Raw genomic sequence first — 24822 nt, 5'->3', positions numbered from 1 at the left:
GCTGTCACACCAAGTGCATTTAACCAGCAATAGTGTGGTTATTTTTTGGCCATATCCCAGTCTAATTCTGTCAGTAAATCCATACCGGTCACCCAGCGCCTAAATACTAGGCCTCAAATTTATATCCCGCTAAATCTGTCATTACCGCTGTACTGTTGTGGCTGGGCAAGTTATTTAGTGTCCGTCAAAGCACATTTTTTGTTCTGGGTTGAAATACAATTCCCAATTTAGCAATTTCATAATTTAGTGGTTTCTGCTATATCAGAGCTATTTGAAATCTATCCCTAAAAGGGTATATAATATTCAAGGTGCACATAGGGTCATTCAGAATAACTTCACACACACGCTACTGTGCATTTCCAAGTCTAATTCTGTCAGTAAATCCATACCGGTCACCCAGTGCCTAAATACTAGGCCTCAAATTTATATCCCGCTAAATCTGTCGTTACCGCTGTACTGTTCTGGCTGGGCAAGTTATTTAGTGTCCGTCAAAGCACATTTTTTGTTCTGGGTTGAAATACAATTCCCAATTTAGCAATTTCATAATTTAGTGGTTTCTGCTGTATCAGAGCTATTTGAAATCTATCCCTAAAAGGGTATATAATATTCAAGGTGCACATAGGGTCATTCAGAATAACTTCACAGACACGCTACTGTGCATTTCCAAGTCTAATTCTGTCAGTAAATCTATACCGGTCACCCAGCGCCTAAATACTAGGCCTCAAATTTATATTCAGCTGAATTTGAATACAATACATTGGGCCAAATAATATTTTTGTTGTTGTGGTGAACGATAACAATGAGGAAAACATCTAGTAAGGGACGCGGACGTGGACATGGTCGTGGTGGTGTTAGTGGACCCTCTGGTGCTGGGAGAGGACGTGGCCGTTCTGCCACATCCACACGTCCTAGTGTACCAACTACCTCAGGTCCCAGTAGCCGCCAGAATTTACAGCGATATATGGTGGGGCCCAATGCCGTTCTAAGGATGGTAAGGCCTGAGCAGGTACAGGCATTAGTCAATTGGGTGGCCGACAGTGGATCCAGCACGTTCACATTATCTCCCACCCAGTCTTCTGCAGAAAGCGCACAGATGGCGCCTGAAAACCAACCCCATCAGTCTGTCACATCACCCCCATGCATATCAGGGAAACTGTCTGAGCCTCAAGTTATGCAGCAGTCTCTTATGCTGTTTGAAGACTCTGCTGGCAGGGTTTCCCAAGGGCATCCACCTAGCCCTTCCCCAGCGGTGGAAGACATAGACTGCACTGACGCACAACCACTTATGTTTCCTGATGATGAGAACATGGGAATACCACCTCAGCATGTCTCTGATGATGACGAAACACAGGTGCCAACTGCTGCGTCTTTCTGCAGTGTGCAGACTGAACAGGAGGTCTGGGATCAAGACTGGGTAGAAGACGATGCAGGGGACGATGAGGTCCTAGACCCCACATGGAATGAAGGTCGTGCCACTGACTTTCACAGTTCGGAGGAAGAGGCAGTGGTGAGACCGAGCCAACAGCGTAGCAAAAGAGGGAGCAGTGGGCAAAAGCAGAACACCCGCCGCCAAGAGACTCCGCCTGCTACTGACCGCCGCCATCTGGGACCGAGCACCCCAAAGGCAGCTTCAAGGAGTTCCCTGGCATGGCACTTCTTCACCAATGTGCTGACGACAAGACCCGAGTGGTTTGCACGCTGTGCCATCAGAGCCTGAAGCGAGGCATTAACGTTCTGAACCTGAGCACAACCTGCATGACCAGGCACCTGCATGCAAAGCATGAACTGCAGTGGAGTAAACACCTTAAAACCAAGGAAGTCTCTCAGGCTCCCCCTGCTACCTCTTCTGCTGCTGCCGCCTCGGCCTCTTCTGCTGCTGCCGCCTCGGCCTCTTCTGCTGCTGCCGCCTCGGCCTCTTCTGCTGCTGCCGCCTCGGCCTCTTCCTCCGCCTCTGGAGGAACGTTGGCACCTGCCGCCCAGCAAACAGGGGATGTACCACCAACACCACCACCACCTCCGTCACCAAGCGTCTCAACCATGTCACACGGCAGCGTTCAGCTCTCCATCTCACAAACATTTGAGAGAAAGCGTAAATTCCCACCTAGCCACCGTCGATCCCTGGCCCTGAATGCCAGCATTTCTAAACTACTGGCCTATGAAATGCTGTTATTTAGGCTGGTGGACACAGACAGCTTCAAACAGCTCATGTCGCTTGCTGTCCCACAGTATGTTGTTCCCAGCCGCCACTACTTCTCCAAGAGAGCCGTGCCTTCCCTGCACAACCAAGTATCCGATAAAATCAAGTGTGCACTGCGCAACGCCATCTGTAGCAAGGTCCACCTAACTACAGATACGTGGACCAGTAAGCACGGTCAGGGACGCTATATCTCCCTAACTGCACACTGGGCAAATGTAGTGGCAGCTGGGCCCCAGGCGGAGAGCTGTTTGGCGCACGTCCTTCTGCCGCCAAGGATCGCAGGGCAACATTCTTTGCCTCCTGTTGTCACCTCCTCCTTCTCGGCGTCCTCCTCCTCTACTTCCACCTGCTCATCCAGTCAGCCACACACCTTCACCACCAACTTCAGCACAGCCCGGGGTAAACGTCAGCAGGCCATTCTGAAACTCATATGTTTGGGGGACAGGCCCCACACCGCACAGGAGTTGTGGCGGGGTATAGAACAACAGACCGACGAGTGGTTGCTGCCGGTGAGCCTCAAGCCCGGCCTGGTGGTGTGCGATAATGGGCGAAATCTCGTTGCAGCTTTGGGACTAGCCGGTTTGACGCACATCCCTTGCCTGGCGCATGTGCTGAATTTGGTGGTGCAGAAGTTCATTCACAACTACCCCGACATGTCAGAGCTGCTGCATAAAGTGCGGGCCGTCTGTTCGCGCTTCCGGCGTTCACATCCTGCCGCTGCTCGCCTGTCTGCGCTACAGCGTAACTTCGGCCTTCCCGCTCAGCGCCTCATATGCGACGTGCCCACCAGGTGGAACTCCACGAGCAGCAGCAGGCCATAGTGGAGTTTCAGCTGCAGTACGCACGGGTCAGTCGCACTGCGGAACAGCACCACTTCACCACCAATGACTGGGCCTCCATGCGAGACCTGTGTGCCCTGTGGCGCTGTTTCGAGTACTCCACCAACATGGCCAGTGGCGATGACGCCGTTATCAGCGTTACAATACCACTTCTATGTCTCCTTGAGAAAACACTTAGGGCGATGATGGAAGAGGAGGTGGCCCAGGAGGAGGAGGAGGAGGAGGAGGAGGAGGAAGAGGGGTCATTTTTAGCACTTTCAGGCCAGTCTCTTCGAAGTGACTCAGAGGGAGGTTTTTTGCAACAGCAGAGGCCAGGTAAAAATGTGGCCAGCCAGGGCCCACTACTGGAGGACGAGGAGGACGAGGATGAGGAGGAGGTGGAGGAGGATGAGGATGAAGCATGGTCACAGCGGGGAGGCACCCAACGCAGCTCGAGGCCCATCACTGGTGCGTGGCTGGGGGGAAAGGCAGGACGATGACGATACGCCTCCCACAGAAGACAGCTTGTCCTTACCCCTGGGCAGCCTGGCACACATGAGCGACTACATGCTGCAGTGCCTGCGCAACGACAGCAGAGTTGCCCACATTTTAACGTGTGCGGACTACTGGGTTGCCACCCTGCTGGATCCACGCTACAAAGACAATGTGCCCACCTTACTTCCTGCACTGGAGCGTGATAGGAAGATGCGCGAGTACAAGCACACGTTGGTAGACGCGCTACTTAGAGCATTCCCAAATGTCACAGGGGAACAAGTGGAAGCCCAAGGCCAAGGCAGAGGAGGAGCAAGAGGTCGTCAAGGCAGCTGTGTCACGGCCAGCTCCTCTGAGGGCAGGGTTAGCATGGCAGAGATGTGGAAAAGTTTTGTCAACACGCCACAGCTAACTGCACCACCACCTGATACGCAACGTGTTAGCAGGAGGCAACATTTCACTAACATGGTGGAACAGTACGTGTGCACACCCCTCCACGTACTGACTGATGGTTCGGCCCCATTCAACTTCTGGGTCTCTAAATTGTTCACGTGGCCAGAGCTAGCATTTTATGCCTTGGAGGTGCTGGCCTGCCCGGCGGCCAGCGTTTTGTCTGAACGTGTATTCAGCACGCAGGGGGCGTCATTACAGACAAACGCAGCCGCCTGTCTACAGCCAATGTGGACAAGCTGACGTTCATAAAAATGAACCAGGCATGGATCCCACAGGACCTGTCCGTCCCTTGTCCAGATTAGACATTAACTACCTCCCCTTAACCATATATTATTGTACTCCAGGGCACTTCCTCATTCAATCCTATTTTTATTTTTATTTTACCATTATATTGCGAGGCTACCCAAAGTTGAATGAACCTCTCCTCTGTCTGGGTGCCGGGGCCTAAATATATGCCAATGGACTGTTCCAATGTTGGGTGACGTGAAGCCTGATTCTCTGCTATGACATGCAGACTAATTCTCTGCTGACATGAAGCCAGATCCTCTGTTACGGGACCTCTCTCCTCTGCCTGGGTGCTGGGCCTAAATATCTGGCAATGGACTGTTGCAGTGGTGGCTGACCTGAAGCCTGATTTTCTGCTATGACATGCAGACTAATTCTCTGCTGACATGAAGCCAGATCCTCTGTTACGGGACCTCTCTCCTCTGCCTGGGTGCTGGGCCTAAATTTATGAAAATGGACTGTTGCAGTGGTGGGTGACGTGAAGCCTGATTCTCTGCTATGATATGAAGACTGATTCTCTGCTGACATGAAGCCAGATTGTCTGTTACGGGACCTCTCTCCTCTGCCTGGGTGCTGGGCCTAAATATCTGACAATGGACTGTTGCATTGGTGGCTGACGTGAAGCCTGATTCTCTGCTATGATATGAAGACTGATTCTCTGCTGACATGAAGCCAGATTGTCTGTTACGGGACCTCTCTCCTCTGCCTGGGTGCTGGGCCTAAATTTATGAAAATGGACTGTTGCAGTGGTGGGTGACGTGAAGCCTGATTCTCTGCTATGACATGAAGACTGATTCTCTGCTGACATGAAGCCAGATTCTCTGTTACGGGACCTCTCTCATCTGCCTGGGCGCTGGGCCTAAATATATGACAATGGACTGTTGCATTGGTGGCTGACGTGAAGCCTGATTCTCTGCTATGACATGAAGACTGATTCTCTGCTGAAATGAAGCCAGATTCTCTGTCACGGGACCTCTCTCCTCTGCCTGGGTGCCGGGGCCTAAATATCTGAGAATGGACTGTTCCAGTGGTGGGTGACGTGAAGCCAAATTCTCTGCTATGGGACCTCTCTCCAATTGATTTTGGTTAATTTTTATTTATTTAATTTTTATTTTAATTCATTTCCCTATCCACATTTGTTTGCAGGGGATTTACCTACATGTTGCTGCCTTTTGCAGCCCTCTAGCCCTTTCCTGGGCTGTTTTACAGCCTTTTTAGTGCCGAAAAGTTCGGGTCCCCGTTGACTTCAATGGGGTTCGGGTTCGGGACGAAGTTCGGATCGGGTTCGGATCCCGAACCCGAACATTTTCGGGAAGTTCGGCCGAACTTCTCGAACCCGAACATCCAGGTGTCCGCTCAACTCTACTCGTGAGGTGTGCGGCATTGAAAGGCAACAGTGGCCTCTGAGGTGATGAACTGTCAATACTACTTAACAACTGATGAAATACTTGAACGGGGCACCAGCGGTGAGTGGGTAGTACGTGACCTGGGTAGGAGGGCCTGTCTGTGAAGTTTTGTTGCACATGAGCGAGAGAATGAAATTATCTGTGTCAGTCTTCAGTTGTCCGACAGTCAGATACCTGCGGCTGCTACGGGCTGAGGTAAACTCTCCTGGTCTAAGGAAGCCGTAGAAAGCCAGGTATATGGCTGCTTTTATCACTAGACTTTGCTGGGCTCCGAAAGGGCTATGGTCTAACATGTCGGACAGCTGATAAAATATTTTCCCCGGTGATGGCCTGGCGGCCCGGCCGCGTGTTAGGATTGCATTTCTCAAGTCCCCTGAGTGTAGCCTTGACTACGTGAATGGAGAACAGTGAGGGAGCTTGCGGTTCACTAGAGGCTCGGAAATGCTGTACACCGGCTAAGTAAGACTTGACTGTGGAGTACGACAAATTCAACTCAGAGTGACAATAACCAATGAAGGCCAGGATGTAGTTGGTAAAATCGAGGACGCCTTGGGGAAATTTGTCTTGAAATTTAAGAAATGCCCTCCATCCTGTTTGATAAGCCCTGGCCGTGTTGGGTGACAGGGACTTGGCCAGTAGAGAACGAGCTGTAGCTAAGTGAGAGTTTATGTCCAAACCAGTGAAGGGAACGGAGGGACTGTGGCTCCACTGGCGTCTGCGTCGGGAAATACCTGCGAGAAAAGGCCAAAATTAGCTCTAGACAGCACATCAGCTGCAACATTTTTCTGTCCTGATATATGTGAGCATGTGTAACGAAACTGGTATTGAAATGAAAGAAGCACTAGCCGTCTGAGGAATGGCAACACCTGCAGGGATTTAGATAATCCGTTATTTAGGATATCCACAACTGCTGCATTGTCGGAAATGAACAACACTGTGTGACCCGTCCACTCGCGACCCCACACATGAGCGGCTGCGACTAAGGGGTAAATCTCACAGGAAGCTGAAGACTGAAGAAACCCTGGCAGTATCTTGACTTCGTCAGGCCATACGTCCGCTAGCCAATGTGTGCCAAAAATGGCTGCGAATCCAGAACTGGGAGCTGCATCAGAAAAGACTATAGGGGAACTATTGGACACCACCGAGATGAGGAGAGAAATACCATTCCAGTTATTAAGAAAATAATCCCACATGGCTAAGTCGGCAACTATTTGGTCGTCAAGGCATACGAGGCTGTCTTGGGAGGGAGCTGAAGGAAGGAGAGCTAGCAGTCGTGACACGAACGGCCTACCTTGGGGCATGACTCGCATGGCAAAATTTAACATGCCTAAAAGAGACTGTAATTCAAAACATTTTTTTTTAACGGTTCTGGTCTGTGTGAAATTGTGGAGGGTGAACCTAATCCTGTCCAGTTTGTTTTCAGGTAATTTAGCGACCATGTTTACTGTGTCCAGAACGATACCTAAGAAAGTAATAACTGGGGACGGACCTTCCACCTTTTTAGGGGGCTGACAATAAATTCCTGCACTCATAAGACGATTCAGGCAAGGCGACTAGGCCAGTTTGGAAACCTGATCTAAACCCTGAAATGAGGAACTGAACGAAGCTAGGGTCGTGGTGGTTGCGTAGGAAGTGCAGCAGACAATCAACGTTAAGGACACTGAGGTACGACTTATCCGCTTTTAATGTACAGACTAACTTGGGATGGGCTCTAAAACAATTCACACACACATGTAACAGCCTACACTGGGTATAATTGCAGGAGGAAAAGTTGAAATTATTGCAGATCTGTGATCTGCCGAGATATTGAATGGGCCTTCCCAACTTGTCGACTAAACCAGGGGCATGCAGGGGATCAGGGTGCCTAGACGGCTGTGCGGGAGGGCTAATATCGGCACTAGAGGCAGCTTTGTGACACCATTCTGCTGTGTGGTAGATGGATTGACACAGAGAACAAGCAGGAGCCCTAAGACCAGCAAAGTGTCTGCAAAATATCTCAGTGTCGATATTAGCCCAGTTTGTGAGAAACTGAAATTGACTGAGGGCCGCCGCGGCTTTAGCTGAAAAGGAGCAGTGATAATCGTAAAATGAGCTACCACCATATTTGTACCCCAATTCGGTCACTCTAAACAAATAAAGATCTAGCTCTTCCCCGCAACGGATGTGGACGGGATGGCCAGCTCTGGACCCGGAGGAGTGAGAACAGCACCCCAGGACTCGACTGTGTCCAGTCTGGATTGGATGTCCGTGACAGATGACGCAAGATTATTTAGCATGAGGTGAATCTGAGCGAGCGAGGTCTGGACTGTGGCCATCGAGACTTCCTCCTGACGTTGAAGACTCGCAGAAGACATGAGTAGGCGGTATAATTCCGCTTTTCTGGCCGATGCTGTAAACGGGAAACCCCTCTTGGACAGCTCTGCCTTGGCACGGTCCAACTCCGTAGTGACGGGATGCTACCTGCTTTGGACAACCTGGCGGTATTTTCGTTGACCGAGGCCTCCATGATGTCAGAGGCATGAGACATGATCCTGTAGATACAGTACGTGAGAATGAGGCACAGGCACGGGACCCGGGATAGGACACCAGTGACAACCCTACCACCGAACGATGTGGTGTGCGTGTGCATTCCATCGTGGACAACGTCACCTCGTAATCAATGACTGAGCTGACTTACCCACAGCACAGAAGAAGCAAATAGCGGGAATGAGGAGAGTATCTAAATAAAACCGTGAGATTTTTTAGACGACAAAATAAGAAGGTGAACTAGTACTGAAACGTTCCCTATACTACCTGTTGGATATGATACTGGGTCACTGAGAAACGATGGTAGACCTGAAAAGAAGTAACGTTCCTGGAGAGAAATGGAGAAAACATAAAACAGACAAGGAACGGCTATACACGACTGGAGATGTGGACGAGATTGATGAACAAATATGCGTATGATGCGTAAACTACGGAGGTTTGAAAATTAACTAACGTAGTGAATGCGTACTTGAGGCGACTGAACATGATCTGAATTTTTTTTTTTTAAACACACGTATATATATATATATATATATATATATACATACCCCATCGTGTTAATACAACCTTCTTCCCTTTTTTTTTTTTTTTCCTGCCTAAGTAAAACAATGGCATAGGTAAGTAAATGTGTGTTTTCTCTTTTTTTTTTTCTCTTTCTCAACTGCAGTAGCAGGAGTGACCACCAGAGGGTGCTCATACTGAAAACCTGCTACACCCTGTGTAGTGAGCTCCCCGTCCTGCATTCTCAGATGCGGCCACCGGGGGCGAATGGAGCCAGACAGGAAGGAGCCTGGGACGCCGAGTGAAGTGAAGCAAGCAGCCGGCAGCAGCAGGAGAGGACACAGAGGTAAGTACAGCAAATATAACCAAATAACCTGCCTCACAAATGGCACGGCGGCCCGTGCCAGACATTTGCCAATGATTTCGGGACCACGCTGACCCCTGCACCCTGCCTATACTGCTGCGTAGGAGCCGATGCATCCAGGCAGTTCGCTCCGGTGCAGCGTGACTCCCCCTTACCTGGGGAGCCAGCGCTGCCGACCGGACTTTAATCAACGGGCCGCTGACTGAGGCGGCAACTTAGGCTACTTTCACACTAGCGTTCGGGCGGATCCGTTCTGAACGGATCCGCTCATAATAATGCAGACGGAGGCTCCGTTCAGAACGGATCCGTCTGCATTATTTTTAGCATAGAACAGCTAAGTGTGAAAATAGCCTAGTACGGATCCGTCCAGACTTTCAATGTAAAGTCAATGGGGGACGGATCCGCTTGAAGATTGAGCCACATTGTGGCATCTTCAAACGGATCCGTCCCCATTGACTTACATTGAAAGTCTGGACGGATCCGCACAGATCCGCACGCCTTCGCACGGCCAGGCGGACACCCGAACGCTGCAAGCAGCGTTCAGCTGTCCGCCTGTCCGTGCGGAGGCGAGCGGAGCGGAGGCTGAACGCCGCCAGACTGATGCAGTCTGAGCGGATCCGCCTCCATTCAGACTGCATCAGGGCTGGACGGCTGCGTTCGGGTCCGCTCGTGAGCTCCTTCAAACGGAGCTCACGAGCGGACCAGCGAACGCTAGTGTGAAAGCAGCCTTACCTGGGAAGCCGGGCGAATTAGTTTGGACGTAGAAACGGTGGGCACAGCGCACGGTGCGAATAAGGAGCAGTAAGGCAACTGACCAGACGCACACGGATATGGCCACGATCTGTGTTGAGGAGACGTAGGATGTAGGGGAGGGGGAATGGAACCTAAATAGCGTGGCATAGCCCCTCCCACAAATACAGGCCAATGAATCGGCCTTAAAACTTGTCCCAGGTGACTAAATGCCCAGCCACATCTCTGCTCTAATGTCATGCTGATATACAATATATGCTGGAAGATTTTCCTCACCTATACTGTATACTAACAGCATACCACTGACTTGGTTTGAATTAAGCCTTAAACGTACTTCCAGTTTTAAAACAGCTTTACATTATTGAATAGTGCAGGTGAGTATAAGAAACTTTGTAATATATCTTATTAAATAAAAATGCTTCTAACTGCGTTGATCAGACCGCTTTGTTTTTTCCTGCTATTAACATTGTCATCTATGGAGCGAAGAGGGTGTGGGGGCTGCTGGATGAGAGAGACACAAACTGCAGTTTCTTAGATTGTCTACACTTACTGTAGCACTTTAGACTCTACTATATCTAGTAGGATAAGGCTCTACCACTGTTCAGGATGAGTTAATAAAACACTGACTACCTGGCTGCAGCCTACTCATCCATCCTCCTCTCTCTATAGACATCTGTATGTGAGGCTGGAGATGGGGACGGGGTGCTAATAGAGATGAGAGGCTAAGTGAAGGGAAAGAGGAAAAAAGTATCCTGAGAAGCCCAGGAGTTTCTTATAATTACTTGTACTGTTCATTATTGAAAACTTGTTTATAACTGGACGTACACTTTAAACTATGCTCCTTATAAAAGTAACCACAGTTTCTGTGAACCTCAAGCTGGTCTTTTAACACCCAGATGTCTATTCATACATACTGTGTCGAAAAGGAATAACAAAGGAAAGGCACATTGCAAGGTTCAAAGAACAGGTGCTCCAGAACACAATCATTTACTATAACAGACATGTCTGGAGAGCTCATCAGTCTCCTCTAAGTCCAAAAACATTTCAAAACAAGTCATGATGGACCTAATATGCAACTTGCTTTGTAATGGGATCTGCCAAAATGTATCTTGTGATTCAGAAACCAAAACGGAAATACTGTGGTACGCCAACGTAGTATCTAAATGCATTATTGACCTTATTTATTGGAAAAAAAACATAACTTTATTTATTAAAGAGCATACGTTATTCTCCTTCTGGATTTTGTCAGTGGTATGGTAGGATTCAGCATGCAAAACTACCTTAAGCTTTTTCACCAGGTTCATATAAGCCCTTTTATTCTCCTCTGAACTTCCTTGACAGACGCTGGAGAGATCAGAGGCGAGGGTTCCATTTATAAGGACACCCAGCATATCAAGAACAGTCGTGAATAATTCACTGTGAAAAAAAGAAAAGACATAAGCTTTTTTCATTACTCTGAGACAAAACAGTAACAAGTGAACATATCTGTAACCGACTGGGCACGCAGAGGGATAGACACTATCCAACAATTGTACTTTCCAGAGACATTGTGGTTCTTTATGGATCTACACGAGACTTATGGAATTCCACATAGAGACCTTTACAAATACTTGCGGTTGAGACATTTGCTTACATCTCTACATAAGACTCCTCCTTCTATTAATACTGATATCATAGCCCTTTTTTAACTTACTTCTCCTAGGGCTAAAATAATGAGACCGATATATGATATTCTATCGCATGCCACAACATTTGTGAAAAACACTCCTATCATGACTTGGAAAAAGTAGATGGGCCGGGAATGTGCAGCTGAATCCTGGAGCAGGGCCATTCTTTTTTCCTCCAGAACATTTAGATGTACAACTCACTATCAGACAGCTATGAAAACTCTTCTGCGCTGGCATTACACGCCCAATAGTTTACACACTATCTTTCCAAACTCCTTGCCCTACTGTTGGTGACTCTGCGGCCAGAGAGGAATGCTACACCGCACCGTGTGGCCATGTCCCGTCCTCCTTGCCTACTGGAACGTGGTATTCTCCTTATTATCTGAGGTATTGCGTAACAAAGGGGAACCTTCTCCAGGCCCAGCTCTCCTTTTTTTGGAAATAGACTCCTTTTCTGTATCAGCCCGAACTATAATAGGTTATTACGGTTTAATGATTGCAAAATTGGTGGTGGTGCGACACTGGAAGGAGCCGAAACCCCAAGACTTGAAAGAGGTGGTGATAACTCTTAACACTACATATACTTATGAAAAACTACTTTCCTATAGGGTATTACACAACACCAAGGTGGATAAAATATGGCAACACACCCTTCATGTAAACACTAAATATTTGACTGGATAATCTGTGGCTCAAGGACGGTACACTGTTTATTTTGTTGATACTGTGGTTTTACGGTGTTCACAATTTGAAATTGCAATTGTTTGTCTGCACAAACTGACTGATTGATATGGCATTCTGAATGCATATATGCAATGTATTTTAATATGTTCATAAAGCTAATAAAAATAATTGAAACAGAAAAAATAGTACAAGTGTACTTTGTGTTACCCCGGTACAGCCGGAGAAGAGAAATCATCAAGCTGAAAGTTCATTATTGATCTTGTTCCAAATGTTCTCTCATGGATTCGTTCTGATTAAATGTGATTGATTTAGCAACTACATTACTATTCACATGGACCACACAACACTACAGTACAGCTTGATACTTGCCATCTTTTGAGAAGGGACACGAGGATACATCAGGTGTATCTTATATCCTGCCTTGGGTAATTGAGTTTCCTCCATTACATAATGAAAACAGAGTCAGACCCCAGACCAGACCCATTTAACCAGAGATCAGTACTCCAGCTGCTGTGAAACTACTACTCCCAGCAAGCACACAACTCCTAAAAATAATTTTAGGAGTTGCAATTTCAGAACAGCTGGCGTGACAGAGGTTGTCGATCCGAGTTCTAAACTACAGTAATACAGACCCAGACCAAACCTCTAAACAAAAACAGACCTCAGAACAGACATCTTAGTCTGATACAGACAGCAGAATTATTACAGACCCTACACTAGAACCCCGAAACTAAACCCCATAAATACAGGATCCAGATCTCTTTTAAAAAGCAATGAGAGAAGTGCTAAGTACCAAAATGTGGCTTCTGCTATAACGGTATGCCCTTTTAAGCCATAAAATTGTCATAAAGCAATATATAAATGTGCAAAACCACCCTTTGGCTGGAATCATGGAAGCCGTTCTAGTATTCTTTTTTAACCAAAACCAGGAATGGATTCATAAGGAATGGAAAATATAAAGGACGAAATCCACAAGATAGTGGATAACTATTAAATTGCTGTCACCCCCACTGATCACAAGAATGGGAGCCCCCAAAATGAATGAAGCAGCTGGGCGGTTATGCACACTGCTGCTCTATTCATCTCAATGGAACAGAGGTAGTATAAGCACACAGCTATTTCTAGCAGTCCCACAGAGAATGAATAGAGCACGGTGCCCCGGTTCCCGTGATCAGTGGGGGACTCCCCATCATTCTAATAGTTTTTCCCTTATCCTCTGGATAACTTGATATATCTGGATACCCCTTTAAGGTAGCGAGATGTGACTATAAAGAGAAGAAGCAATTTTATATATTGCATATACAGTTAATTTTTTTTTCAATGGGATAGACAAATACATAGATTTTAATATCATATACCGTATTTTTCGCCCCATAAGACGCACTTTTTTCCCCCCAAAAGTGACTGCGTTGTATCAGCTGGAGAGGGTAGGGAGGAGGGGCCGGTGGCATACAAATGCGGCGGGGCCGGTGCGGTTATGCATTAAGGAAGTGAGTGAGCGGCGGGGCCGGAGTACAGTGACCGCACCGGCCCCGCCGCTCACTCACTTCCTTAATGCATAAACCTTTTATAATAATAACTTTAATTGAAGTTCGATCCCCAGCCTCATCTGTACTACTTACTAAATGTCCTGTAGCAGGCAGAGCAGGGCGGCCGGCTATAACTCACTGATGTCACGTGCCTGCGCCGCCTACTTCATTCATAAAGTTACTGCCGGCCGCCCGCCCCTGCTCTGCCTGCTACAGGACATTTAGTAAGTAGTACAGATGGGGCTGGGGATCGGAACTTCAATTAAAGTTATTATTATAAAAGGTTTAGGCAATAAAGCAGTGAGTGAGCGGCGGGGCCGGAGTACAGTGACCGCACCGGCCCCGCCGCATTTGCATGCCACCGGCCCCTCCCACAGGTTTAGCTCCGGTATATTAAGGCATCTGAAGATGCAACTATTATGGGGTGGGGGATATGTGGATGGCACTGTTATAGGGTGGGGGATCTGTGGGTGACACAAATATAGCAGTGCCATCCACAGATCCACCCCCCCATAACAGTGCTGTAACTGATCTCCTGGCACCCCGACCGGGTACCTCCATCGATAGATGCTCCTAGTGCTTTCCGAGGACTCCAAGCACTCCACTTGACACCGTACGCACTGCAGACCCCACGAACCGCCGAAGCTTGGTTGAGGTCTCACCGTCTCCTACCCACCCTGGACCTACGACAAGGCTCCAGTGGGTGAACCTCTCCTAAAACCCGAGAGCAGGAACAGCTCTTACAAGAGCTAGTAGTTATGCCAGGGGAGTATAGCAAATCTTCAGCGTATAGCAATTCCCCAGTTTTAATCAGTTATCCAAACACCAGTCTCAACATGATGAAGGATAAAACAGGAACTCTTTATTGAGAGCTACTCGCCCGTATTTATGCAGGTCCCCATCTGGTGGACACGCCCCTAGGGGACCAGAAGGGAGACTGTGACACAGGACAGATATGCAGCAATTCAGGATACACAGACACAACACATCCCCACAATGCATCATGGTTTCCTCCTCTCTGCCCTGGCGACACCCAAGGAGCAATCCAATTATCTCTAAGGACAAAGGGAAATCGCCAATACACATGTGGAGACAACAGGACATGAATCACCACCCAAACACACAATGTCACACCCCCACAACAAACACAGACATTTAACATATCCCCAGATAGCTCAAGTCTGAGTGCATATCATTAGGTGAATGGCACTCAGAATACACGAATACAATAATATTAGCTATCTGGGTACCCTCACATAACATACAATTTAACCGAATACCTATAGGACCAGACTAGGGCAAGGTTAATTACACTTTATTTACAGATGCCTAAACAGGCAAAAAAACCTATCTTGGCCCAAGTCAAATTAATATATCACTTTTATTGAATATACATTAAAACCTGAATAGTTGCATAGAACACAATGGTACTGACCATTGAAACAGAAAAGTATATAGGATATTAAAAACACAGCCACCAAACCTCTGCTGTTGACATTGGCTTAATGACATAGGAGAAAGCAAGAGGAAAAAGGGAAAAACACGAGGGAAAGAGGGGGGGGGGGGGAGGGGGATCATTCACTATCCCTGCCCCTAATTGTGAAAGGGAAATTTGATTACCCTACCTCGTCTGCACTTAATGGCTACAGTGATAACTAATTGTATTACTTTCACATCTATTGCATGTATACTGGTGTACGATTTGTGTCATCAGAACACCCAGGCAAATATAGATGCTACCTATCTCCTCCCTATTAGTGCAGACGTGGATAACACTTTGAATTCTCCTATATTCGCCAACTACTGTCAGTAATAAAGCTGTAATCCATCCGGACTACTCATGAGGCAACCACACAGTGGGAAGGTAACCGCACATTAAAACCTAACACTGCCCCCCGACATGTTTCGCCAGTACTCTGGCTTCCTCAGGGGTAATGGGCAGCAATGGATGACATCAAAAAACGGAAGCTGAAATAGTCAAGATATTGATTGACAGATCTTAACTGCCTATCGATCATGGGGAGGGGAGGGAGTGTTTAGACTGTACAGCCAATCTGCATAAGGCAAAGACGATGCTCGCCATGTCATAGGGAGGCCGCGTCATTATCAGTGCGCTGGCCCTGCGGCGCATACACCATATCAGGAGGAAACCACCGTCGCCACCTGATGACGTAATTAATTGTGCGCAGTCGCTACGGCGCATGCGCAAACGGGCCAGCAGTGGCGGATTAACCCACGCACAACTGCGCATGAGCTGCGCGGCACAGGGCTGCGCACCAACTCCGAACACCTCAACAACCAGAACGGGCTGAAATGTTTAACAGCATCATGGGGTAAGTTAATGGCATATGTTAGATGACTAGAGCCAGTCGCCTCTAGTTAATGGCATATGTTAGGTGACTAGAGCCAATCGCCTACCAGGAAACCCTGGCTATACCGAATACAGTGCCTAAATAGTATTGGTGACAAGATAGGCCAAATTAATAACAGAGGATACTACATGACTGTAATTTGACATCTGATGATTACTTACAGTTAATTGGTTACATGAAGAGAGCTACCAATACCCCAAAACTTGCTCGCCTGCATGTTCAGTTGTAGCATACCTTGGCTGTACTGCCCACCCCAATGATGTCAGATCTGTCACTATATTAGATAATTATTTAGACAAGATATTATAGCTATTATTTACAGTATTGAATCCATAAAAATATAAATCCAATATTGATGTCATAAATACTGGTCTGTCTCAACGTCTGAATAAGACCTCTATGTGAGCTTACATTCCTACCCACTGCAAGTGGGTGGATTTGCATGTGAGATAACCACAAATTAATAAAAGCTTTCCTCTCATAATTATAAGAAGGCAGTAAATGCAAAGCCTTCATTGAGCCCCTTTGGGCTACGACTATCAAGGCGATATATCCACCTGGTTTCTTCTTGTAGAAGAAGCGCATCCAGGTCTCCTTTCCTTGCACCCAAGGATTTTTTACAGATACCCCAAAATTTGAGTGTCCTGTAATTGCCACCATGATAGGTTCTCACATGTCTAGAGATTGAGGTATCTGCCGAGGTGTTGATGCTGCTAATGTGTTGACAGATCCTTCTCCTAAACTGTTGGGATGTCTTACCAACATAAATCTTGCAGCACGGACATTCAATGGCATAGACAATACCTGTGGTTTTACAATTAATGTATTGTCTGATCTGATATTCTCTTTTGTCCACAGGATTGACAAAGGTGCGGCACCTCCTGACAAGCGGACAGAAGATGCAGTCTCCACACGGGTAAGTGCCTACTAGATTTGATTTCAGCCAGGTGGTCTTGGGTGGAACTGGACGAAAGAAGCTATGCACTAAAGCGTCTTTTATGTTTCTGCCACGCCGATAGGTAACACTTGGATACTGTGTAATCACTGCCCTCAGGTCGTTGTCTGCCCACAGGACATGCCAGTGCTTCCTAAGGATGCCACATATTCTTTTATTTTGAGCATCATAGGTGCCAATGCACCTGACTATCTGTTTACTGGAGTCCTTAGGTGAAGTGGTCAGGAGCTCTATCCTATTAGTATTGCTTGCCCTAGCATATGCATGATGTAACACCTTTTTGGGATAGCCCCTAGCACGAAACCGATCATACAGGATCTTACTTTCTTTTTGAAAGGATGCTTCATCCGAGCAGTTCCTGCGGGCCCTGATGTATTGGCCGACAGGTATGCCCTTTCTAAGGGGCCTGGGATGGAAACTGCTCCATTCTAACAGACTATTCGTCGCTGTGGACTTCCGGTGAACTTCTGAGCGGATGTGGCCATCAGGATCCAGGACCAATTTCAGATCCAAAAAATTAATGGTGCTTTCGTGTATTTCTGACGTGAATGCCATACCTATATTGTTAGAATTAAGTGCTAGAACAAAACGGTGAAATTTCTCAATAGTGCCTTCCCAGAGTACCAGTACATCATCGATGTACCTACCCCAAAATAATATGTGTTGAGTGAAATCAGATAAATCCGATGTGAAAACTATAGTATCCTCCCACCACCCTAAAAATAAATTAGCATAATTTGGTGCACATTTACTTCCCATCGCGGTCCCAACAGATTGTAAATAATAGTGGCCGTTAAACAGAAAGTAATTGTGTGTGAGTAAGAATCGAAGGAGAGTTAAAATAAACTCATTATGTGCACAAAACTGAATACTCTTAGTTGAAAGATAAGTGGATACTGCATTAATTCCCAAGTCGTGCCTAATATTTGAATAAAGGGCCTCGACATCGAGGCTGGCCAATTTTGTTTCTGGGGTGACCTGAATGTCCTGGAGCCTGGTGACCACATCCTTAGTGTCCCTAATATACGAGGGCAGACTGGGCACAAAGGGGGCAATAAATCCATCCACATATTCGCTGATATTCTCTGTTAGACTGTTGTTACCGGACACTATTGGTCTGCCCGGCACTGGTCGCCTCTGTTTGTGCACCTTTGGAGTGGCATATATAGTGGCAGTCGTCGGATGTGTTTTCAAAAGATATTGGTACTCCTCTTTTGAGATCAGGTTGTTCACCTTTGCTGTAGTTAGGATGACCTTCAGTTCTCCTAAAAACCTCTCAGTGGGATTACAATCCAACTTTTGATATGTATCATTCTGCTCAACTAGATCTTCCACCATCTTTTTGTAGTACTGTTTATCCATTAGGACAATATTCCCCCCCTTATCTGAAGGTTTGATTACCAGTTCTTCATTCTGGCTAAGCTCTTCTAAGGCCCGTTGTTCATCCACCGCAAGATTAGCATATGTGGTGGGTATTTTGGTACTCAAAGTCTTTAGATCCCTTGTTACTAGTTGCACGAAGGTATCTATGTTACCATACTGACTAAACGGGGGGGTGTACTTAGATTGAGGTTTTAGTGTTGAAAAAGGTGCTACAACTAGGTCTTGGGCATTTACATCAAGAGTGTCCAATGATTCCAATATGGCTAAGGCCTGTCTTTCATTAGTCTGGATCCGTTGGCACTCTCTAGATTGTTGATTAAACAGTTTGTGGAGGGCAAGCCTTCTAGCAAACAGGTTTATATCCTTAACCCAGTCAAAACAGTGGAAGGAAGGTGTGGGTGTAAAGGACAGTCCCTTATTAAGTACCCTAAGATGTTCAGGTCTAAGGGGGAAGCTTGACAGATTAATCACCCTTAACGGGTCATCTATGTTCTGGCATTGTATGCCCACTTCTCCCTGTCCCTCAGGGAAGGGCCTTGACCTAAAAAAGAAGGTAAATTCATGGGCACTGCTGTAGACGACAGGGGCATAGATGGAGGACAAAAGGCCCCAGATGATGACGGAGGCAATGGTTGGCCATGTTGTTGGGAGCTGACTCCTGTCGCTGGGGTAGCTGTTGCCATAGCTACATTTGTGAGGGGGACAAATCCTTGTGCTTCTTGCCATATCTGACCTGACGTGTTTCCTGTACCTATCTGGGGACTAGGTGCCCTCTTCTGGTTTGACTTACCACGACCTCGATATTTGCGCCTAGAATCAGCAGTATACCTTACTGGGCGACCTTCCGATCCTGACCAATCAGACTCAGAAAGATCTGACTGGGATACTCCTTGTCTATTGGTGTTATATCTTTTTGACTGGTTACTAATGTTAGACCTAATGTGATATATCTGACCAGTATCGAAATCCCTTTTGTCCCTAATATATTTGTTGTGCTTCCTTTCTTTTATCTCAGTTTGAAAGGACTCAATATGTTTTTGTAACCTAGTCTCCTGTGTAGCGAACTCTGGATGAGACCTAAGATTTTGAATCTGGGAGATGTCCTGCTCTAGTTTCCTGGCAGTATCTGCCAATGACACTTTTTCAAAATCCAACAGATATTGTTGCATACGCAATGAGTTCTCCGTTAACAGTTGTTGCCATCCTTTAACGAACGTGGCATCATCTTGATGCGAGTGGGGGACAATATTTATTCTCATGCCCCTGAACACTAGGCCCTGCTGTTGGTATGTTTCTAAGCTGGCTACCTCCCATTGAGCTCTGACATATTGCTTATATGTTTTCTGTACCTCTTTAAATGCTGTTGATATATCAGTAATATTTATAGGGAGACAGCCAGTGGAAAACACCTGTGCTGCCTCCGTACTGTTGAAAACTGCTTGGGGTGCATTCAAAAGGAACCCTGCCATGTAATAGTCACTTGCAGACAACCCTTGATGGGAAAATGAGAGGAAAATTGTGGTCGGTGAAACGGGTCCACATCAAATATAAAGGCCGCTGAGCCTATCAATCTACTAAATACCTATAGGACCAGACTAGGGCAAGGTTAATTACACTTTATTTACAGATGCCTAAACAGGCAAAAAAACCTATCTTGGCCCAAGTCAAATTAATATATCACTTTTATTGAATATACATTAAAACCTGAATAGTTGCATAGAACACAATGGTACTGACCATTGAAACAGAAAAGTATATAGGATATTAAAAACACAGCCACCAAACCTCTGCTGTTGACATTGGCTTAATGACATAGGAGAAAGCAAGAGGAAAAAGGGAAAAACACGAGGGAAAGAGGGGGGGGGGAGGGGGAACATTCACTATCCCTGCCCCTAATTGTGAAAGGGAAATTTGATTACCCTACCTCGTCTGCACTTAATGGCTACAGTGATAACTAATTGTATTACTTTCACATCTATTGCATGTATACTGGTGTACGATTTGTGTCATCAGAACACCCAGGCAAATATAGATGCTACCTATCTCCTCCCTATTAGTGCAGACGTGGATAACACTTTGAATTCTCCTATATTCGCCAACTACTGTCAGTAATAAAGCTGTAATCCATCCGGACTACTCATGAGGCAACCACACAGTGGGAAGGTAACCGCACATTAAAACCTAACACTGCCCCCCGACATGTTTCGCCAGTACTCTGGCTTCCTCAGGGGTAATGGGCAGCAATGGATGACATCAAAAAACGGAAGCTGAAATAGTCAAGATATTGATTGACAGATCTTAACTGCCTATCGATCATGGGGAGGGGAGGGAGTGTTTAGACTGTACAGCCAATCTGCATAAGGCAAAGACGATGCTCGCCATGTCATAGGGAGGCCGCGTCATTATCAGTGCGCTGGCCCTGCGGCGCATACACCATATCAGGAGGAAACCACCGTCGCCACCTGATGACGTAATTAATTGTGCGCAGTCGCTACGGCGCATGCGCAAACGGGCCAGCAGTGGCGGATTAACCCACGCACAACTGCGCATGAGCTGCGCGGCACAGGGCTGCGCACCAACTCCGAACACCTCAACAACCAGAACGGGCTGAAATGTTTAACAGCATCATGGGGTAAGTTAATGGCATATGTTAGATGACTAGAGCCAGTCGCCTCTAGTTAATGGCATATGTTAGGTGACTAGAGCCAATCGCCTACCAGGAAACCCTGGCTATACCGAATACAGTGCCTAAATAGTATTGGTGACAAGATAGGCCAAATTAATAACAGAGGATACTACATGACTGTAATTTGACATCTGATGATTACTTACAGTTAATTGGTTACATGAAGAGAGCTACCAATACCCCAAAACTTGCTCGCCTGCATGTTCAGTTGTAGCATACCTTGGCTGTACTGCCCACCCCAATGATGTCAGATCTGTCACTATATTAGATAATTATTTAGACAAGATATTATAGCTATTATTTACAGTATTGAATCCATAAAAATATAAATCCAATATTGATGTCATAAATACTGGTCTGTCTCAACGTCTGAATAAGACCTCTATGTGAGCTTACATTCCTACCCACTGCAAGTGGGTGGATTTGCATGTGAGATAACCACAAATTAATAAAAGCTTTCCTCTCATAATTATAAGAAGGCAGTAAATGCAAAGCCTTCATTGAGCCCCTTTGGGCTACGACTATCAAGGCGATATATCCACCTGGTTTCTTCTTGTAGAAGAAGCGCATCCAGGTCTCCTTTCCTTGCACCCAAGGATTTTTTACAGATACCCCAAAATTTGAGTGTCCTGTAATTGCCACCATGATAGGTTCTCACATGTCTAGAGATTGAGGTATCTGCCGAGGTGTTGATGCTGCTAATGTGTTGACAGATCCTTCTCCTAAACTGTTGGGATGTCTTACCAACATAAATCTTGCAGCACGGACATTCAATGGCATAGACAATACCTGTGGTTTTACAATTAATGTATTGTCTGATCTGATATTCTCTTTTGTCCACAGGATTGACAAAGGTGCGGCACCTCCTGACAAGCGGACAGAAGATGCAGTCTCCACACGGGTAAGTGCCTACTAGATTTGATTTCAGCCAGGTGGTCTTGGGTGGAACTGGACGAAAGAAGCTATGCACTAAAGCGTCTTTTATGTTTCTGCCACGCCGATAGGTAACACTTGGATACTGTGTAATCACTGCCCTCAGGTCGTTGTCTGCCCACAGGACATGCCAGTGCTTCCTAAGGATGCCACATATTCTTTTATTTTGAGCATCATAGGTGCCAATGCACCTGACTATCTGTTTACTGGAGTCCTTAGGTGAAGTGGTCAGGAGCTCTATCCTATTAGTATTGCTTGCCCTAGCATATGCATGATGTAACACCTTTTTGGGATAGCCCCTAGCACGAAACCGATCATACAGGATCTTACTTTCTTTTTGAAAGGATGCTTCATCCGAGCAGTTCCTGCGGGCCCTGATGTATTGGCCGACAGGTATGCCCTTTCTAAGGGGCCTGGGATGGAAACTGCTCCATTCTAACAGACTATTCGTCGCTGTGGACTTCCGGTGAACTTCTGAGCGGATGTGGCCATCAGGATCCAGGACCAATTTCAGATCCAAAAAATTAATGGTGCTTTCGTGTATTTCTGACGTGAATGCCATACCTATATTGTTAGAATTAAGTGCTAGAACAAAACGGTGAAATTTCTCAATAGTGCCTTCCCAGAGTACCAGTACATCATCGATGTACCTACCCCAAAATAATATGTGTTGAGTGAAATCAGATAAATCCGATGTGAAAACTATAGTATCCTCCCACCACCCTAAAAATAAATTAGCATAATTTGGTGCACATTTACTTCCCATCGCGGTCCCAACAGATTGTAAATAATAGTGGCCGTTAAACAGAAAGTAATTGTGTGTGAGTAAGAATCGAAGGAGAGTTAAAATAAACTCATTATGTGCACAAAACTGAATACTCTTAGTTGAAAGATAAGTGGATACTGCATTAATTCCCAAGTCGTGCCTAATATTTGAATAAAGGGCCTCGACATCGAGGCTGGCCAATTTTGTTTCTGGGGTGACCTGAATGTCCTGGAGCCTGGTGACCACATCCTTAGTGTCCCTAATATACGAGGGCAGACTGGGCACAAAGGGGGCAATAAATCCATCCACATATTCGCTGATATTCTCTGTTAGACTGTTGTTACCGGACACTATTGGTCTGCCCGGCACTGGTCGCCTCTGTTTGTGCACCTTTGGAGTGGCATATATAGTGGCAGTCGTCGGATGTGTTTTCAAAAGATATTGGTACTCCTCTTTTGAGATCAGGTTGTTCACCTTTGCTGTAGTTAGGATGACCTTCAGTTCTCCTAAAAACCTCTCAGTGGGATTACAATCCAACTTTTGATATGTATCATTCTGCTCAACTAGATCTTCCACCATCTTTTTGTAGTACTGTTTATCCATTAGGACAATATTCCCCCCCTTATCTGAAGGTTTGATTACCAGTTCTTCATTCTGGCTAAGCTCTTCTAAGGCCCGTTGTTCATCCACCGCAAGATTAGCATATGTGGTGGGTATTTTGGTACTCAAAGTCTTTAGATCCCTTGTTACTAGTTGCACGAAGGTATCTATGTTACCATACTGACTAAACGGGGGGGTGTACTTAGATTGAGGTTTTAGTGTTGAAAAAGGTGCTACAACTAGGTCTTGGGCATTTACATCAAGAGTGTCCAATGATTCCAATATGGCTAAGGCCTGTCTTTCATTAGTCTGGATCCGTTGGCACTCTCTAGATTGTTGATTAAACAGTTTGTGGAGGGCAAGCCTTCTAGCAAACAGGTTTATATCCTTAACCCAGTCAAAACAGTGGAAGGAAGGTGTGGGTGTAAAGGACAGTCCCTTATTAAGTACCCTAAGATGTTCAGGTCTAAGGGGGAAGCTTGACAGATTAATCACCCTTAACGGGTCATCTATGTTCTGGCATTGTATGCCCACTTCTCCCTGTCCCTCAGGGAAGGGCCTTGACCTAAAAAAGAAGGTAAATTCATGGGCACTGCTGTAGACGACAGGGGCATAGATGGAGGACAAAAGGCCCCAGATGATGACGGAGGCAATGGTTGGCCATGTTGTTGGGAGCTGACTCCTGTCGCTGGGGTAGCTGTTGCCATAGCTACATTTGTGAGGGGGACAAATCCTTGTGCTTCTTGCCATATCTGACCTGACGTGTTTCCTGTACCTATCTGGGGACTAGGTGCCCTCTTCTGGTTTGACTTACCACGACCTCGATATTTGCGCCTAGAATCAGCAGTATACCTTACTGGGCGACCTTCCGATCCTGACCAATCAGACTCAGAAAGATCTGACTGGGATACTCCTTGTCTATTGGTGTTATATCTTTTTGACTGGTTACTAATGTTAGACCTAATGTGATATATCTGACCAGTATCGAAATCCCTTTTGTCCCTAATATATTTGTTGTGCTTCCTTTCTTTTATCTCAGTTTGAAAGGACTCAATATGTTTTTGTAACCTAGTCTCCTGTGTAGCGAACTCTGGATGAGACCTAAGATTTTGAATCTGGGAGATGTCCTGCTCTAGTTTCCTGGCAGTATCTGCCAATGACACTTTTTCAAAATCCAACAGATATTGTTGCATACGCAATGAGTTCTCCGTTAACAGTTGTTGCCATCCTTTAACGAACGTGGCATCATCTTGATGCGAGTGGGGGACAATATTTATTCTCATGCCCCTGAACACTAGGCCCTGCTGTTGGTATGTTTCTAAGCTGGCTACCTCCCATTGAGCTCTGACATATTGCTTATATGTTTTCTGTACCTCTTTAAATGCTGTTGATATATCAGTAATATTTATAGGGAGACAGCCAGTGGAAAACACCTGTGCTGCCTCCGTACTGTTG

At 46.3% G+C, this 24822-nt stretch overlaps 1 protein-coding gene across 1 annotated transcript in view; it reads right to left on the bottom strand.

Moving 5' to 3' along the window:
• Window positions 1–24822, bottom strand: part of MED12L (mediator complex subunit 12L) — a 648568-nt gene that overhangs the window by 92465 nt on the left and 531281 nt on the right. Inside the window, exons 33-36 of the mRNA XM_044291042.1 lie at window positions 22881–23754; window positions 19211–19742; window positions 17897–18923; window positions 11073–11357 (exon numbers count right to left, since the gene is read on the bottom strand). Coding sequence (XP_044146977.1) covers window positions 11073–11357; window positions 17897–18923; window positions 19211–19742; window positions 22881–23754 — 2718 coding nt within the window. The remainder of the gene's footprint in view (window positions 1–11072; window positions 11358–17896; window positions 18924–19210; window positions 19743–22880; window positions 23755–24822) is intronic.

The sequence above is a fragment of the Bufo gargarizans genome, chromosome 4 (genome assembly GCF_014858855.1).
Source record: "Bufo gargarizans isolate SCDJY-AF-19 chromosome 4, ASM1485885v1, whole genome shotgun sequence".
Classification (NCBI taxonomy): domain Eukaryota; kingdom Metazoa; phylum Chordata; class Amphibia; order Anura; family Bufonidae; genus Bufo; species Bufo gargarizans.
The sequence above is the reverse complement of the archived record's forward strand: the minus strand, read 5'-3'. Positions and strand labels throughout refer to the sequence as shown.